This window comes from Ochotona princeps, chromosome 24, assembly GCF_030435755.1.
Source record: "Ochotona princeps isolate mOchPri1 chromosome 24, mOchPri1.hap1, whole genome shotgun sequence".
Taxonomy (NCBI): domain Eukaryota; kingdom Metazoa; phylum Chordata; class Mammalia; order Lagomorpha; family Ochotonidae; genus Ochotona; species Ochotona princeps.
Window position 1 is genome coordinate 25,270,030 of NC_080855.1, and position 18,950 is coordinate 25,288,979.

An 18,950-nucleotide genomic window follows, 5' to 3' on the forward strand; every position below is an offset into this window, starting at 1 on the left:
ACCTTCCTCCTGCACCTGGCCAGGGTCTCCCAGATCCCTGGGCCTATCCCAGAATCTTCTTGTCCTTTCTCACATCCTTCTGCACCAGAATGCCCACAGCACCCAAGTGGCTCCTTGTAAACCAGAAACCTTCCTCCTATCACGGGCCACACTCCAAGCTGGGTGCTGTGGAGACGAAAGACGCTGTTGGGGACTGGAGGGGAACTGGACTGTCAGGAGCAAAGCCAAAGTTGATGGAACCCCAGTGACAACGGGGATGGGGTGGGGTGATGGTCTTGCCTTCTCCCCCACCCCCACCTGAGGCTCCCCCATTGGAGGTGGCTTTTGCATCTGCCCAGGCACCCAAAGCAGTCAGAGGGGGTCCTCAAATGCCCACCCTCATCCTTACAGAGTCTTCTCCCACCCACAAGATTGCAACTCAAGAATCTGAGGCTTTGAATGGACCACGAGGTGGCTATACAGGACAGGGTGGGGCTCTAGCACTGTCTCGATTGTAAACCCTTCTTGTGCAGGGTCCCCATGTCACAGCCTCCCGCTCAGCTGCCATCTCTTGGATTCTCTCCATCCACAGAAGCTCAACCAAGGAACCAAGCCCCAGCACCCCTCTCTGCCTCCCCACTCCCCATCCCGTGCTCTCCAGAAGGTTGCTAAGCCCCTGCCAGGTAGGCTTCCCAAGCTGCTCTTAGCAGTCGGAGTGGCCTCAGTAGGTGTGGGCGGAGTCTGCCTCCACATTGGCCCAGGTATGTCTCCGTCCGCCCCCACAGCGGCCAACACAAGGCCAGGCGCAAAGTAGACGCTAAGATGCAGGTCCAGGGGCATGGCCGATTCTCTCACACCTTTGCCTTGGCGTGGGAAAAGGGACTTGAACTCCACGAAGATGGTGAGTTTTGGCATGTATGCTTCATGGCTGCTTCTCTGAGGGGCATACTCAGTATGTGTTGGTGAACTGAACAAGAGTGGAAGCCAGTCCCCTGACCCCCCAATCAGGTTGCAGTGTCAGAGATAGTGCAGGTAGACAGGGTGCCGGTGCCAGGACAGTGCAAATTCTGAGACTACCACTCTGTGTCACCTAGGCCCTGAACCTGTCTCCCGCCTTTCTGAAGCATAATTTTTTGTTTGTTTTGTTTTTTTGGAAAGTCAGAGGAAGATCTTCCTCTGCTGATTCACTCCCCAAGTAGCCGCAACGATCCGAAGCCAGGAGCCAGGAGCTTCTTCCAGGTCTTCTGCATGGAGGTGGAGTCCCAAGGCTTTGGGCCATCCTCGACTGCTTTCCCAGGCCACAGGCAGGGAGCTGGAAGGGAAGCAGGGTGGCCAGGACACGATCTGGCGCCTATATGGGATCCCAGCACGGCCAAGGCAAGGACTTTAGCCGCTAGGCCACGATGCTGGGCCCTAAAGCATCACTTTTACAAAGCGAACCCCTGCTCGGAAAATTTGCCTAGCTCCACAATGCTCCTTCCAGACTTCCAAACCCAGCTGTCCTCTTTTGCCCTTCCTGTCCTTTCAGGCCTGCAATGGCCTCTACAGGTGTGGGTAGAGCCTGCCTCCCCACTAGACCCGCCTTCCATCTGCCTCCTCCCACCCCCCACAGCAGCCAACACGAGGCTCCAGTGCTAAGCCCTTGCCTGTGCTTCCCCACCCCCATGCCTTTCCTGAGGTTGTTTCTGTCCCTTTCCTTTTAAATCTCCAAGCCCAGCTCCCACTCTTCCTATGATGTATAGTCCTGGAATCTTGATCGTCTGCAAGCTGGAAGGAAAATATATTACCTATACAAATTCCCAGACCTCGCCCCTGGAAATTATTATTCATTAACTCTGACCTGAGGTTCAGGAAACTGGGTTTTTAGTGGTTATCTCTGATGATTGTCATTTATATTGGAAACCACAGTGTATTAGGTAGGATAGACAAGGTTAGGCCATGTAACAAGCATCCTCTAAGGTCTCAAGGACTTAATGTGACAAAGATCTCTCTCTTCTTTTTTTAAAGATTTCTTTATTTGTTTGAAAGTCGAAGATACAGAGAGAGGGAGAAACAGACACGACAGAGAGAAATCTTCCATCTGCTGCTTCACTCCCCAAGTGACTATGATGTCTAGAGCTGAATCAGTCCAAAGTCAGGGACCAGGATCCCCTTTTGGGTCTCCCATATGGGTGCAAGGATCCAAGCACTGGAGCCATCCTCTTCTGTCTTCCCAGGCACATTAGCAGGAAGTTGGATCAGAAATAGAGCAGACAGAACTTGAACCCTATGGATGTCAATACCACAGATGTGGCTTCACCCACTAAACCATAGCACCTTCCCAGAAGGTCTCCTTTTGTAGTAAATTTGGGTACCTGGGATACTTCTCAGAACATCTGTGGTTGACAGCCAGCTCTTCCAGGCCAGCAGAGATGTCGAGGATGTCAGAGGATGGAGAACAGAACAGGTTGGACCTCTCTCCTGGCCAAGCTTTGCCACATGTTCCTGGGCCTGCAGATGCACTAACGTGGACTTGGTCAGCCAACTTGACCATGGAAAGATTTTCTCAACCCTGGTGCAATGAAGCCCATGATGTCTCAGAACTATCAAAATCACTCAAGGAATACCCTTGGAACACATCAGGTTCTCTAAGGCATCATCAAAGGGCCATCCCCCACCCCTGGGTGCTGATATAGTTGGACAGCAAGGAGTGACCCCTGCCCTTCCCCAACTGCAGACACAAGAGAAAACAAAATTGAAACATTTATTCCACAACCCACCTTCTCCCATCTGTGGCCCTCCCCACCCTGACTGGAGACTTATATGGGCGTGCATTCCTCTCAATTATGCAAACAATATATGCAAAATGAAATAAAATTCAATAAAAAATGAATATTAAGGCAATGCTGTTAGATACATTAAAAAAAAAGAAAGACACTGCTTTGGGTGGAGAAATGTATTTTGAGCTACTTAATTTTATGCACTTGAAAAGCAGAAAGAAATCTGCTATCTGCTGGTGTACTCCGCTAACACCTACAACAGCCAGGGCTGACCAGCTAGGGGCCTGGAACTCCCATCGGGGTCCTCACGTGGGTGGACCATCATCTGCAGCCTCCCAGGATGCATTAACAGGAAGCTAGATCGGAAGTGCAGCAGCTGGGACTCCAACTAACATCTCCTATATGAGATGCAGATACATTAAGTGGCTGCTTAACTGGCTGTGCTGTAGCATTCACTGTGAGAAACTAGTTGCTTATTTATCTAATTGGAAGGTAAGTTCACTGCCTTTTAATAGATACCTGAGGCGGCCGGGGTGGGCCAGGCAGAGGCTAGGAGTCAGAAACTCAATGCAAGTTTCCCATGTGGGTGGCAGGGGCCCAAGCCCTGGTGCCACTACTGCTCCTAGGATGAGCTTAGGCAGGAAGCTCTTGAACCTGAACCGACACCCCTGAAGGAGATACAGGCTTCCTGAGTGGGCTCTTCCCTCCTCTGCCAACCCTCAACCCTTGCTGGGAGGGATGTGCACAGGGCTTGTCAGCCAGCTAAGCTCTGAATCCCTGGTCATCCAGGATCAAGCAGGATCCTGTTCGCTTCCTTGTTGGCACCTGGCACAGAACCTAATCACACCTGCCATTCTCAGGAAAGGCAGAGCAGAATGCCTGTTTGTCCCACCCATCCATTAGCCAATAAAGGTTTATTACCTTTCCGGCAGGGCCTCTGTAGCTGGTGCTGGAGACACAAGTGTGGAGCTGGGGAGTGAGAGAGGGTTTAAGAGGCAAACACCTGCCCCATCTCCAAGCTGCCGCAGAACTAACTTTTCTTTCTTTTTTTTTTTTTTTTTAAAGATTTATTTTATTTTTATTACAAAGTCAGATATACTGAGAGGAGGAGAGACAGAGAGGAAGTGGAGGCGAGGACCTTAGCCACTAGGCCACGCTGCCGAGCCCAGAACTAACTTTTCTAAGCCACACTTTCCAAGACTGTGAGATGACTTCGATAGCCAGCACGCAGGCAGGGAGTGAACGAGGCAGTTGTGACCTGTGAGCCCCACTCTTCTGCTGTGCGTCCATCCTGCTCCCCCAGCCTCACTCCAGGCTTTATTCCTGCAGCCCCTGGACGTCCTTCCTTCCCCTCACTACCTTCACTGCCCATTGTGAACCTGGAAAGTGACTATAACTTGAAACAAGCTGATAACAACAATGGCAATAACTAACTCCCATATAATGCTTATCACATACCACACTGTTGTGAACTGTTTTGGGTGGATCCACTCAATGAGTCTTCATAATCACATTCTAGTATTGCTGTTACAGTCTTCGTTTATAGATAAGGAAACTGAATCATAAAGAGCCTGAATTGGTCCAGGCAGTTGGAAATGGCAGAGCGTTAGCTCTTCTGCCTGACCGCTCCTCTGCCTTCCAGGGGACCCTTGTCAGTCCCTCTCTCTGCCACACCTGGGGCCAGCACCTTGCAGCGGAGGACTGACCCTGTGAGATGTGTCAGGGAGAACTGAGTGTTCCTATTCATATTGGTTCATTGGTTTAGGACTTATTTAAAATCCATGAATACTTTTTAAATTTTTTAAAAAGATTAATTCATTTATTTGATAGGCACAGTTACAGAAAGAAAGGGAAGAGACACAGAGAAGAGACTGCCCATCTGCCGGTTCACTTCCTAAATGGTTGAAAACAGCCACAGCTGTGCCAGGCTGAAGCCAGGAGCCTGGAGCTCCATCCTGGTCTCTCATATGGGTACAGGGGTCCAAGTACTTAGACCATCACCTGCAGCTTTCCTAGGTGCATCAGGGAGTTGGATTAGAAGTGGAGCAACTCGGGCCCGGTGTGATGGCCTAGCGCCTAAAGTGCTTGCCTTGAACTTGCTGGGATCCCATATGGGCGCCCATTCTTTTTTTTTTTTTTCATATTTTTTTCTTTATTTTTGACATTCTTTACATAGCTATTTAGGGCAAAAAGGTTCAAGGGCTACAAGAAAGTGGGTAAGACTATTATTTCCACATTGTTTTTGTCATGTATCGGGGTAAAGGGGAGGTAAAGGGAGAAGCCCCACACAGTCTCCCACCCATCCCAGGTCCCTGATGCGGGGCATGCTCCGAGGGTCTTGTTCAAGTGGTTTTAATAGTTCAACAGTTATGAATTGCTACCAATCTCGTGGGCACCCATTCTAATCCCAGCAGCTCCACTTCCCATCCAGCTCCCTGCTTGTGGCCTGGGAAAGCAGTTGAGGACGCCCAAAGGCTTGAGATCCTGCATCTGCGAGGGAGACCTGGAAGAAGTTCCTGGCTCCTGCCTTCGGATTGGCGTGGCACCAGCCATTGTGGTCACTTGGGGAGTGAGCCGGCGGACGGAAGATCTTCCTCTCTGTCTCTCCTCTCTATAGATATCTGACTTTGCAATAAAAATAAATAATTAAAAAAAAAAAGATACAGTTCCTCACCCAATAAATCTCTAAAAAAAAAAAAAAAGAAAGAAAGAAAGAAAGAAAGGGAAGGGTCAAGGAATGGGGGAAAGCGGATGAGACAATTGCTTTCAATTTTCCTTTTCTTCTATCTGGAGCAAGGAGAGAAAGAGAAGGGGAGAGACTGCTCCCAGCAGTGCAAGCGGTGGTTTTTCCCACTATGACCCAACTCTTGCATAATTTAAAAATGATAAGTACTTCCCAGGAACTTTTGAAGCCCTGTAACGCATAGATTTCAAACACTCTGGCATCATTTTTTTTAAATTGGAGAATCAGGTATACAGAGAGGAAGAGAGACAGAGAAGAAGGCCTTCTGTCCATTGATTCACTCCCCAAGCGGCCACAATGGCTGGAATTGAGCCAATCCGAAGCCAGGAGCCTGGAGCCTCTTCCGAGTCTCCCATGAGGGTACAGGGGCTCAGGCACTTGGACCATCTTCCACTCCTTTCTCATGCCATTCCCAGGGAGCTGGATCAGAACTGGAGCAGCCGGGACTCCGGCACCTCTGTGGGATGCCAGCACCACACTTGATGATTTTACTTACTACACCACAATGCCAGGGCCATCTCTTCCACTTCTTATAAAGACATAAATCCCATCACTGGGATTCCATTCTCATGACCTCACATAAGCCCAAATGCCTCCCAAAGACCCTATCTTGAAACATAATGACAAAGGCTGTTAAGGCTTCCAGAGGAATGCAAACACTGAGTCTGTTAGATGAATACCTCGATGAAGGAGCTGAGTGCATTGGTGGACAAGGGAGCTATTCACAGGCCAGGAACACCTGGGCTTGTGACTAACCTTGGAACACCAAGTGGCAGACTGAATCCTCTGGCGCTATCTCTCCTTCGTGCCTCCCTCTGGTTAAAAATAACAGAAGAGAGCGTCCCTGGCCTCAGTACTATCTTTCCTTCTAGTTTTCCTTGAGTTGTAAACAACAGACCAAAACACATACCAAGACTCTGTGTTCATGTCTTCTTCCTTATTACTTTTTTTAGGTTTTGCTAACATAAGAAAAACTATTCTAGGAATTGCTAGCTTTGCATAAGATAAGGATTAATGAAAGCTTTGGTGTGATACCTGGATTCTTTTGGAATACAAAAGTCTGTATTCTCAAAAAAGTGCGTCATGCTGAAAGCATGGATGATGACCACAGTGTAGATGAATAAAATCACCTCTCCATGAAGCATCTTCTTGTTGTCTGTTTGATTGATCCTGACACCTCTACCAAACTTTCCTTTCACAATGAGATGTGTAGGGCCACTGGGGAGAGCAGGGCTGTTGCGCCCTATATGGAACATTCCTTACCAGGGGTTGCACCCATATCCTAGCCAATGTGTGTGAGGCCACTCTTCACAACACCTGTTGTGAGACGACACCTTTTTCTCTAACTCACACAGAAGTGCAGGAGGAGTAGGCAGAGGCCTGGGCTCTGGGGAAGTTCATTGCTGTTAGAAATCACCCCCATCCAAGAATCATGAACCCGGGTGAGAAGGGTGAGGATCGAGCACCTGTTAAGAGACAGGGAATCTTTCAGACAGCCTCACCATCACTCCTGGGTTCCTGGGTTGGTTTTCTGTGGAATACACTTGCTAGAAAGATCTTCAAATAAGTTGATTTGACAAGCACAGTGAGAAGCTGTTGCCCTGATCCCCACCACCTAAATTAGTCATTAGTTAGAGAAACGATGGAGCCCAGCTTGATGGCTCAATTGGCTTGGTTAATCCTCCCTTTACAAGTGCCAGGATCCGCGGGTTCTAATCCCAGAAGCTCCACTTCCCATCCAGCTCCCTGCTTGTGGCCTGGGAAAGCAGTCGAGGACGACCCAATGCATTGGGACACTGCACTCGCGTGGGAGACCCGGAAGAGGTTTCAGGTTCCCGGCTTCGGATCGGCGTGCACCGGCCCGTTGCGGCTCACTTGGTGAGTGAATCATTGGACGAAATATCTTCCTCTCTGTCTCTCCTCCTCTGTGTACATCTGGCTGTAGTAAAATGAATAAATCTTAAAAGAAAAAAAAAAGTGCCAGGATCCCATATGAGCATTTAGTACGTGTCCCAGAAGCCCTGCTTCGCATCCAGCTCCATACTTGTGGCCTGGGAAAGCAGTCGAGGATGGTCCAAAGCCTTGGGACCCTGCACCCATGTGGGAGACCTGGAAGAAGCTCCTGGCTCCTGGCTTCAGATCGGCGCAGCACTGGCTGTTGCTGTAACTTGAGGAGTGAATCATTAGACGGAAGATCTTCCTCTCTGTCTCTCCTCCTCTCTGTATATCTGACTTTGCAATAAAAATAAATAGATCTTAAAACAAAGCAAAAAAATAAGAAGAAAGCTGGTGAGGAAGTTTCAGTAGGGGTGACCTTTGACTGCCTGAGGACCCACCCCCCCAAAAGAGGAAATCAGGAGCGGTGTATTTAGGGATCTGAAGCTCTAGGAAAAAAAATGGAAACAAAAAAAGATTTTAAAAAATAGGAAAAGAAAAGTTTGGGGTTGGAAATCTGGATTTGGAAGGATATCAGGTGTAACCACAAAAGGACTTTGAAGGGGGGAAGGCCCAGGGAATTCCAGGAAGCAGTCAATTCAGTATCAAAACAGTCATGAGGAAAGAGCCATGGGGATTCCATGTCTATGACCATCCAGAAATGGCTTGGGAGAGTGAACCAAGACCCTCAACAGTGTGTGTGTGTGTGTGTGTGTGTGTGGGGTGGGCATGCATTTGTGGTTCTTTCTGGCTCCAGAGACAAAGCACACAGCGGGAGGAGGGGTGACCCACAGTTCCGCTAGCAGGTGTCAGAAATGACCTGTGCTGGGGCAGGCCAGAGGCTCTGTTAGGCGGACTGTGGGTAGCCTCCTCCCACAGAGGAGCAACAGGTGGCAGCGAATCCCCAGGGGCAAGTGGAGCCCAGGAAACCTCCCCCCACAACCCTCCCACCCTGCCAGCTGGTACTTTCCTTGGGTCACAGTCCTGGCTCAGAGCACCCCGCTCTGGGCTCCAGGCCTGGGTCTGTGGTTTCTCTCTCTATTAATGGTGAGCAAACCATGTAACTCTGCTTCAATATCTTCCTCTAGGAGGACAGTGAGAGTACCTATCTCATCGAAGTGTGATGAGGCTTAAACAAGCTCACATTTATAAAGTATCTGGCTGGCATTGTGGCACAATAGATTAAGTTGCTGTCACCTGCAATATCAGTACATCACACGGGTACACTGACTCACTTCCAGTTTCTTCAAAGGAGCTCCATCCCCCTCCATGCCCCAGAAGGCTTCCATTCTCTTGTGACCCCAAGTCACCACCGCAAAGCCCTGTGATTCCAGTCAGAGAGCACAAATGCAACCATTAACATGGTCCCTCTGAGAAGCTGAACAGAGATGTCCACAACTCCAGATCAGCCATCGAGGGGCCGAGAGAGGAGAGAGCAGAGACATCCTGGTAACACACAATGTCTACCTTATGCAAGACGCAAGTGTTCAGATCAAGATGTCAACTAGAGAAACTGAATGAACCAGTCAAGCTCACATGCTGGCTTGGGAGACTGTACCACTCGGAGACAGAGCCCGGGGCAGGAGACAAGGGGAAGTGACGCTCCTGAAGCTCCTGGCAGTTCAGCTGCAGTAACAGGCACCAGGAGAGGGGCTATAGTGAAGCACGAGTCCTGACATGCACTCCCTGGCTGCGCCGGACTCCCTGAATGACCTTGGGCAGTGCAAATCTCACCAGCGCAGGGAAATTTTATCTTCATCCCTGAGATCTACCTGTATGCATCCTAATGGATGTCTGGAAAATCGCGGCTAGGGAAGTGTCACGGGGACAAAACCTGAAGCTTAAGGAGGGAGGATGGGGAGTCCACCGTATATCTCAGGGAGGGCTGAGCTTGCGGGAGGTACTGACTCAGGCGCTGGGGAGTCGCAGCCTGACTCCACCTGGGGACTCAGGGCCCCGGAGCCTTCTCGGCCCCGCGCCGCCCCCGGAGGCGGTGAGGGCGGTGGGACTGCAGCGACCGGGGCTGGCGCCGGCTGCCCACCTGTCAGAGGCTGCGGCGGGAGTGAGGTCACCTCCCGCCCCCAGATTCCGTGCCTCCAGATCCCCTCTCAATATCTTCGGATTTTCAAGGTCTCACGAAGCCGACAGCCCCGAATTTTCAGTCTTCCGTCTGCCCGCGCACTCAGATCCAAAGGAAAGGAAAATTCAGCCAGGGGGCTCTCGACACACTGGGGACTCAGAAGATCCCTGGCGGAGGGCATCGGCGTCCCCTCCCCACCTCACAGGGGGTCTAACTCGGATGCCGGCGACGGCGTCGTGAGGCGTGTCCCCGAGACGGCGTGGCAGACCAAACATCACGTTCTGCGGTCGGCGAGGCTGCGCCGGTCACATGACGCGGTGTGTGTGTGTGTGTGTGTGTGTGTGTGTGTGTGTGTCCGCCCGCCCGGCGGGGCGGGGGCACCTCATGGGGTGATGTGAGATGCGGGTCTCTCAGATTACGTCTCCATGACGCACCCCCACCCCTTTTGGTAGTTAGATTTCCGTTCAAAGAGGCGACGGTTCCGGAATTGGGGGCGGGCTTTCACGGCCAGGCAGCTTTCGCTTCCGTTCGGGGCAGAGCAGCTTCCGAGCTCCTCCTTTGCCTCCGGCGAAGAGGAGACGCGACTTTGTGCGCATGTCCGGAGTCATCTCCGAGGGGCGGGGCCGAGGCTAAGGGAGCGGGGCGGGGTGGGGGGGAAAGCAAAGGGAATTCCAACCTGTGGAACTTTGTGGGGGGGGTCTCCGAGATCGGCTACTTCCCATTGACTGTGGATGGTGCATGGGGCGGAGCTGCTGGCGGATCGTGGGGGTGTTGGGGTTCAGCAGGGAGAGGGCAGGGCAGTGTCTCAGGGTAAGTGGGGTGCGGGAATTCCAAACTTAGAACCCTAGAGGCCGTCTGGGGCTCCGGCGCCGGGAAGAGGCGCTCGGGCCGCCATGCGAGACAGGACCCACGAGCTAAGGCAGGTGAGGAGCCGGGGCTGCAGGGTTGGGGCTGGACAGACGGTTTGGAATGCAGGACTCCTGGGTTTTCGGAGTAGGGAGGGGTGGCTGATGGCCAGGAAGGAAAGTCCCGGAAGCCTGTGGATCTTTGGAGGCGAGAGCCGGTGCAAGGAAGTGGTGCCAATCGACTCTGGCCTTGGCAGGGGGATGACAGTTCGGATGATGAGGACAGGGAGCGGGTCGCGCTGGTGCTGCACCCGGGCACGGCACGGCTGGGGAGCCCGGACGAAGAGTTCTTCCAGAAGGTAAGGGGCTGGGGGTCCCCGTCCTGGATTGATGAAGAGTGCCGGGGGGGCACAGGAGCCCCGAGGAGCAGCGCGGTCTGGAGTGCCCCATATCTCTTTCAGCCCCTCTCGGTCGCTCTCCTCAGGTCCGGACTATTCGGCAGACTATAGTCAAGCTGGAGAATAAAGTCCGGGAGTTGGAGAAGCAGCAGGTCACCATCCTGGCCACGCCCCTTCCAGAGGAAAGTGAGTGAAAGACCCGGGTTAGGGCGCATGCTCCCCCCGGGGGATTGTGGGGATTGTAGTCCCATGCAGGTGGTGGCTGGGGTGGTTTGTGGAGGTAGGGATGCCTCCTGGAATTCATGGTCTTCTCTCAATCAGGCATGAAGCAGGACCTGCAGAACCTTCGTGAAGAGATCAAACAGCTGGGCAGGGAGATTCGCGCACAGCTCAAGGGTGAGCTCCTAGGAAGGCAGAGGGATACCTCCCCGCATCCTCCCAGGGTAAATGGGGAATATTTAGCTCAGTCAAGTGATGTATCTAGGTCACACAGCAGGCCTGGGTTTAAACTCCTTCAATGGCTTCTACTCCATATTCCATAGCACATGCCTTTTAGCTCCTTTATTTACGATGAAACTCTTTGGGCCCGTAGTTCTTGCTGGCTGCCTCGTGTGTACTCTTTGGGCCTTCTACATACCTGTGGGAATCACAGATATGATTCAAAGACAGATGAACCTTCTCCCATCAGAAGCTTGGAATCAGTCATGTTTTAATAAGCTGTATTTCCCTTGAAAGTCCAATGAAGACAGGTCCTCCTTATCGTGTGGCTGTGATACAGACCCATGATGTGTCCTGGTCCCCAGTTTTCAGAAATCACAAATCAGTGTGGCCATCCCACCCATCCACCACTCTTACATCTCCCCACAGCCATTGAGCCCACGAAGGAAGAAGCTGACGAGAACTGTAACTCGGTCAACACACGGATGAGAAAAACCCAGGTGTGTTGGTTTCTCCCAGAACTAGGCCGTTTTGGTGCGTGTTCCATAAATCATTAGGTGACAGATGTCTGAGGCAAAGGCCCTTAAAGACCTCCCAGGCCAGCCTGATGATGTTCCAGGTGGGCAAATACGTAGCAAAAAAAGATCTCACTTGAGGGCAGGGACCCAGGACTTTTAACACCCAGGCCGTTACTGGACGCTGCGTTCTCTGCTCTGTGAAGAGTGGTTGTATCAAGTGCCCAGATGTGCCCTGGGTTTGGCTATCGGAGACAGGTTTCCCAGGCACCAGGAAGGAGAGCTGCAGTTTAGCAGGAACCACAGATGGACCTCCTGTCGGAGTTGGTGGCTCCTCGGCGAAGAGGGGCAGGCAGTGCTAAAGCCTGGCAGGTTTCCTGCCTGTGCGACATATTGGGATGTCCTCAGCCATGGGCACAATTCAGGAAGAGGAAGTTCCTTAGGCTAACATCTTAGTAAGGGGTTTGGAGGTCATCTGACTGCCCCTCCCTGGTGCCCATGGAGCAACAGCTTGGGGATTTTCAGGGTCAAGGTTCAAGCAAGTCTAATCACGAGCAGCAAGGCCATAGCCCGGAGTGGAGTTGTTTGGTTATCTTGACACAGGACAGCTTTTTGCAGGAGAGCAGATGCGTCTCCCAGGCACAGACTCCAAGAGGAGAGAGCATTGTTAAGCCCTTTGAGAAGGAGCATGGTAGGACAGGAGGCCTTGGGCAGGATGTGGAAGGGGCAGCCTGTAGCGGTCAATGGTGTGAGAGGTCGTGGGCCCAGGCCCAGGTCCCGTAGAGGCTGCCTGGTGACCTGCAGACACACACCAAACGCACCTGCTGTCTTCTAACAACTGAGCTGGTGTTCTGCTATGATACATCCAGTGAATGTTGGGCGCTGGACCTTTATTTATTTTAAAAACTATTTGTTAATTTGCAAGGCAGAATTACAGAGAAAGAGAGGCAGAGAGAGATTTTCTGTCCACTGGCTTACTCCCCAAATGGCAGCAGTGGCCAGAGGCTGAGTCAATCTGAAACCAGGAGCCAGGAGCTTCTTTCGGGTTTCCCATGTGGGTGCAGCTGCCCAAGGACTTGAGCAATCCTCTGCTGCTCTCCCAGGCACATCAACACGGAACTGGATCAGAAGTGGAGCAGTCGGGGTATAAATCAGCACCCAGATGGGATTTCAGTGCTGCACGTGGCAAGTCAACCCACCACGCCACAGTGGCAGCCTCTTACCAGAACTTTTATGAGTGATTTAGGAACTGCAGTGAGCTAAAGGTCTGGCAGGGAGAATCAGTGAGAGTTTAGTTAGTATTGCGAGAAAGGGAGTGAGGGCAGAGGGAGTGCCGAGGGAGGCAGAGGGCAACTTAGACAAGGTGTGAGAAGCTTCTTTCTGAAAGTGACTTTAAAACAGAAGTTAGGGAGCACCTCACCGAGTGCTGAGGTGCAGGGGGAAAGTGATGGCGGAAGATGCAGAGAAGGACGACAGGGACAGGAGCATGTCACCAGGGGCCTTTTACTCTGATAGAAATAGGGGAGTCTGTCAAGGCCACCCCAAGCTGGTAAAGGCAGTGTACACCTCTAGCAGCTCCTGCTGTGTGCCCACTCTGGGGTCCTGGAGCCTCCTGATGGTACCCAGCCCATGTTCTCCATCCTCAGCACGGGATCCTGTCCCAGCAATTTGTGGAGCTCATCAACAAGTGCAATTCGATGCAGTCCGAGTACCGGGAGAAGAACGTGGAACGGATTCGGCGGCAGCTGAAGATCAGTGAGTCAGGGTGCTGGGCCCCCTGGCTCAGGGGATCTCAGCCCCGCTCTGAGCCTGGCCTTCTCCCTCACAGCCAATGCGGGAGCTGTGTCTGACGAGGAGCTGGAGCAGATGCTGGACAGCGGGCAGAGTGAGGTGTTTGTGTCCAATGTGAGTGGCCAGAGCCCCTTCCCCTCCGCCAATGCAGTGGGAATACACCGGCACGCCTGGGGTCACTCGGCTGCCCCCGGAGGCCTGACCTCTCGCATCGGTTCTCCTCTCAGATACTGAAGGACACGCAGGTGACACGACAGGCCCTCAATGAGATCTCGGCCCGGCACAGCGAGATCCAGCAGCTGGAACGCAGCATCCGTGAGCTTCATGAGATCTTCACCTTTCTGGCGACCGAGGTGGAGATGCAGGTGGGTGCCCCATCTCCTCCCCAGGACAGCTCCCACAAGTGACCTGGTGCTTGGAAACCCCTCCCTGCCCATCACTACTAGCCAGGCACAGTGCTGCCCTGCCAGGTGGCCCTGACTACCCCCACTCTTATAAACAGCTTCCCACCTCCCCAGCCTGAGGCCCTGCCCCATCTCCACTGCCCCCCCGGGGACAGAGGCCACTTGTCTCAGAACCCTGGAGCTTCTCCCTAAACACCTGTGCCTGTGTAGGGCAGTGGGTTCTCTCCGGCCCTGGTGGAGCTCCCAGCGCTGTCCTGGAGGGTGCCACTGTCCAGCTGGGAGGAGTGGGGTGGGGTGGCGGGGTTAGTCAGGAGACAGCCTGGAAGAATGGCTGAACTTTGGGGCCAGTGTCAACTCTATGAGGAATCAGAGGAGCAGGTGACCACACGCCACCCCTGCAATGACACAGACTCTTTATAGAATCCATGGGAAATGGATTTAAAGAAAAAGTTTCTTGAAGGTGCAAACATCTTGAAATCATGTATATGTGGGTCTTCAGAATGTTATCCGACAATGCACAGGTATGAGAAAACTGTGCTTGGATTTCCAACTTGGCAAACTTTTAACTTGCTTTACTATAGACATTTTTTGTTTAAGAAGGTCTATTCATTTTGTTTGAATGTCAAAGTTACAGAGAAGGAAAGAGAGACAAAGGGAGAGAGGTTCCCAATCCCTTGAATCACTCCACAAATAGCTGCAATGGCCATACCTTGGCCAGGCAAAAGTAGGAGCCAGGAGTCTCATCAGATCTCCCATGTGGGTGCAGGGGCCCAAAAACTTGGATCAGCATCCGTTGCTTTGCCAGGTACATTCACAGTGAGTTGGATTAGAAATGGAGCAGCCAGGACCTGAATCAGGTCCCTTACAGGATGCTGGTATCACAGCTGACAGCTTAATTCACTACCTATAATGCTGGCCCCTCCACACTTTTTTTTTTTTTTAAAGATTTATTTTATTTTGGGGCCAGCGCAATAGCAGAGAGATTAAAGTCCACGCCTTGAACGCGCCAGGATCCAATACGGGTGCCGGTTCTAATCCCAGCGGCCCCACTTCCCATCCAGCTCCCTGCTTGTGACCTGGGATAGCAGTCAAGGATGGCCCAAAGCTTTGGAACTCTGCACCCGCGTGGGAGACCCAGAAGAGGCTCCTGGCTCCTGGCTTTGGGTCGGCTGTGCAGCTCTGGCTGTTGCGGTCACTTGGGGAGCAAATCATGGAACAGAAGATCCTCCTCTCTGTCTCTCCTCCTTTCTGTATATTTGCTTTTCCAATAAAAACTGATTTATTTTGTTTTTATTGGAAAGGTAGATTTACAGGAAGAAGGAAAGAGCAGAAAGAAAGATCTTCCATCTGCTGGCTCATTCCCCAAGTGGCCTTAATGACCAGAGCTGAGCTGGTCAGAAGCCAGGAGCTCCTTTTGGGTCTCTGATGTGGGTGCAGGGTCCCAAGGCTTTGGGCCATCCTCTGCTGCTTTCTCAGGCCACAGCAGGGAGCTGGAAGCGAAGTTGGGCAACTGGGGCTCGAACTGGCACTTATATGGGATGCCAGCACATGCAAGGCAAGGATTTAGCTATCACACTGGTCCCAACCTTTTTTTTTTTATTTTTTAAAAATTATTTATTTGAAAGGCAGATATACAGAAAAAAGGAGAGAGAGAGAGAGAGATTTTTCATCTTCTGACTCACTCCACACATGCCCAAAACAGCTGGAGCTGCGCCAATCTGAAGCCAGGAGCTTGTTCCGGGTCTCCCATGAGGGTGCAGGGCCATCTGTCACCGCACTCCCAGTGCATAAGCAGGCAACTGGATTGGAAGAGGAGCAGCCAGAACTAGAGCTGGTGTCCATATGGCAAGCTGGCACTGGTAGGCAGGGGATTAGTCTGTGAGCCACTACACCGTTCCCTCCGTTCCCTTCCATAGCCTTTTTTTTTTTTTTTAAGATTTTTTTTATTTATTTACATTGCAAAGTCATGCATATATATAGAGGAGGAGAGACAGAGAGGAAGAGCTTCCGTCTGATGATTCACTTCAAAATGACCGCAACGGCCAGAGCTGTGCCGATCCTACGCTAGGAGCCAGGAGCTTCCTCTGTGTCTCCCACGTGGGTACAGAGTCCCCAGGCTTTGGGCCGTCCTCAACTGCTTTCCCAGGCTAGAAGCAGGGATCTGGATGGGAAGCTGGGCTGCTGGGATTATAGCTGGAGCCCATATGGGATCCTGGCACGTTCAAGGCGAAAACTTTAGCTGCTAGGCTGCCATGCTGGGCCCTGCACAGCCTTTCTGAAGTCAATTTAGAAAGCCGAGTGTGGGATAAGGGACCAGGAGTGTAGGAGCTCATGGGAGAAGGGATTCAGGAAACACCCCACATAGTCTGGACTTTTCTGGCATCTGCAGCTGCCTCTGTCTTTGTTGGGCCAGTTTCTGCTTTGATTTGACCGCTAGGATTGTCCGTCAGTCACTGGGGGTGGGGGTGGAGGAAAGACCAATTGCACAGGGACCCCCACGCCTAGGCCTCCCTCCCTCTTGAGCCACCTCCTTCCTCGGGCAGGGCGAGATGATCAACCGCATTGAGAAGAACATCCTGAGCTCCGCGGATTACGTGGAGCGTGGGCAGGAGCACGTGAAGGTGGCACTGGAGAACCAGAAGAAGGCGAGGAAGGTGAGAACCCCAGCCCCTGCGCCCAGCTTCTGAGCCCTAAGGGGCCTTCCCTGACCCCTTTGTCTCCCACAGAAGAAAGTCATGATTGGCATCTGTGTGTCCGTCACTGTCCTCATCCTGGTGGTCATCATTGTCATCACCGTGGTGGCCGGATAACATGCTGTCTTGGTGAGAGAGGCTGGGCCTGCCCTGCTCTGCCCGTCCCTACCCCTCAGCCCTCCTTCGTCTCCTCACACCTGCTTTGCACCCTCCTTTTGCAGACACCAGGAGCTCCAGGAACCCGGGCCTGGCCTTTGCTCCCAGCAGCTTTGGGGAGAGGTGGCATCCACACAGAGCCTCCAGAGAGGCCCTGTCTGTCCTCTGACCCCTGAGCAAGAGGCAGATGGTTCTGCGGTTGGCAGCTTCTCATTTGTGGGGATCTCCCCACCCCTTGAGGCTGCAGCGACCCCAGGACAGGGGTCAAATTGTCCTATTTGACTGGGACAAATGGTTTTGTAAAAAATTAAAAGCAAAAATAACAAGACAGCGAGCTTGGAGACCCCTGTGCACGTGTGTTCCTGGCGAGCCGGCCCAGGATCCCCGCCACCTTATCACCACTCCTGAGGGGCAGGCCCAGCCTGGCCGACTCTGGGTGCTGTGACTACAGCCAGCTGGCTGGGACTTGTGCTGTCCCACGAGAAGGGTCCAGCACAGCTGGCTCCCGGCTTTCCCCTGGGGGTGGACCGCTGAGAGCACCCAGGCTGGCAGATAGAAGCCCCACAGGCCAGACCTATGGTTAGAAAGCAGTGCGATTTTATGTAGAGAACCAGTGAGCAGGGGTCAGCGGGCCCGGTGGCACCTGCCCTGGCTTTTTTTAGGGCTGACTCATTTTCTAAAGTCTCCTGGTCCGGAAGCCTAGTGTCTGGGTGGCATGTGGCGGGACGTGGTCTCAGGATTGAGTCCTTGTGGCCTCGAGCCTGGCCCTTGCTTCTCACCACCAGGTGGCAGCACGGAGGATGTTGCCCAGCCTGGACCGCCTTGGTCCTGGGCTGGGCTGGAGAGAATGGGGTCCACCCATGGGTGGGACCAGGCCAGCTTCCGAGGTCAGTGCACGCGGCAGCCTGTGCGGCCTGTGCTGATCACCAACCCGAGACTGGGGCTGCGAGTGGGCGTGGCTGAGGCGGGGCTTGGTTGGCTCCGGAATATCATTGGTTGGCGGGCATGAAGGATTTCTGAGGAAGGCGGGATTGGCCTGTAGGGATTGGGCGGGCAGGGCCTCGGGGAATGCGCAGGCTCATCAGCAAGCAATTGGCTCCCAGAAGGCAGTGAACCTGTGGAGAGACTGGCGTGGCCGGTGAGTCAGGGGGACCTTGCAGGAAAGAGCTGCGCCTTCTCAGGCTCATGCGAACGCAGTCTAGGTGTCCACCCGATGGGGAAGCTGTGGGTCGGGCCTCTGGGCTTCCCTGATTCTCCATCTCTTTCGCACACCACCTCCCCAGTGGTGCGTCTCCTTCGGGGTCCTGGCCTGTGGGCCTTCGCTGTCTACTCTCTGTCTTCAGAGTAAAACCGCAAGATCCGCGGCCCCTGAGGGCGTTTGATGGCGGCTTTGGAGACTCACCACGCCACAGGCGTGCAGCAGAGTGTCCATATGCCACAAGTGTCACTTCAGCTGTGCTGGACAGCGCCCGCCCCCCAGGGCAGCAGCTCGAAGCTGTCCAGCAGCTGCTGGAAGCTCTCGCTGAGATGGCTCCGCGTCCACTGCCTTCCCTGTGGCCCCTGACCTCGGTTGTGCCTTGAAAGCCTGGCTTGGCGCTGTCAGCCTGACCCTCTTGGAGCAGCCTGGACTAGTGGTGACTTCTCCACATCCACCTTGCTTTGCACCTGTTGGCTGCGGCTCACCTCCCAACATTTCCCCTGCTGGGATTCCCTGGAGGAAGACCTGGTTCAGTCCACTCCCCAGGTCAGGCTACAGTGCCCTGCTTAGCAGTCGCCTACCCTTGCGTTGGACTTAACTTACCCTTGGCTGAGACGTAGGTGGGGGGTCCATGGTCAGCTGAGGCAGAACTAGGGAGGGCAGTGAAGGGGGAGCAAGCTAGTTCTGTGATCGACATCTCTGGGGCTCTGATGTTGTTTTAGATGCTTCCTGCCCTCCCTTCCCTACCGTTGTCTAAGGGGGGGGGGTAGTACTTTGAGGCCCAGGGATTGCGGTAAGCTGGGCCTGCAATGGAGGGTGGGGAGCCTTGAGACACGACCACTTCTGGGACAGCTGGAGTAGAATGACAGTCTCTCTATCTGCTCTGCTGAGGGCCCGGCAACCCCTTCTCTTTGAGCCTGGGTCCTAGATAGAGAAAGGACAGAACCCTGGGAAGTGCTGTATCATCTATGGCTTTGGCCTTGAGCTGGTGAGGAAACTTTTTTTAAAATTTCTAA

The 18,950-nt window shown here is 53.0% G+C and overlaps 1 protein-coding gene across 1 annotated transcript; it reads left to right on the forward strand.

The window, feature by feature from the left end:
- The first annotated feature begins 10,107 nt into the window (after window positions 1-10,107).
- On the forward strand, window positions 10,108-17,077 carry STX4 (syntaxin 4). The gene is made up of 11 exons (XM_004586901.4): window positions 10,108-10,419; window positions 10,599-10,700; window positions 10,826-10,925; window positions 11,061-11,135; window positions 11,607-11,677; window positions 13,339-13,447; window positions 13,521-13,597; window positions 13,711-13,848; window positions 16,431-16,541; window positions 16,614-16,709; window positions 16,802-17,077. Exons 1-10 carry the CDS (start codon window positions 10,390-10,392, stop codon window positions 16,695-16,697), a joined length of 897 nt encoding a protein of 298 aa, XP_004586958.1. The 5' UTR covers window positions 10,108-10,389; the 3' UTR covers window positions 16,698-16,709; window positions 16,802-17,077.
- The last annotated feature ends 1,873 nt before the right edge of the window (window positions 17,078-18,950 follow it).

Coding starts and splice junctions, on each gene's coding strand:
- STX4 (XM_004586901.4), top strand. CDS start 10,390: ATGCGAGACAGGACCCACGAGCTAAGGCAG. Junction 10,420..10,598: donor GGACCCACGAGCTAAGGCAG/GTGAGGAGCCGG, acceptor TGGCCTTGGCAG/GGGGATGACAGTTCGGATGA. Junction 16,542..16,613: donor ACCAGAAGAAGGCGAGGAAG/GTGAGAACCCCA, acceptor TGTCTCCCACAG/AAGAAAGTCATGATTGGCAT.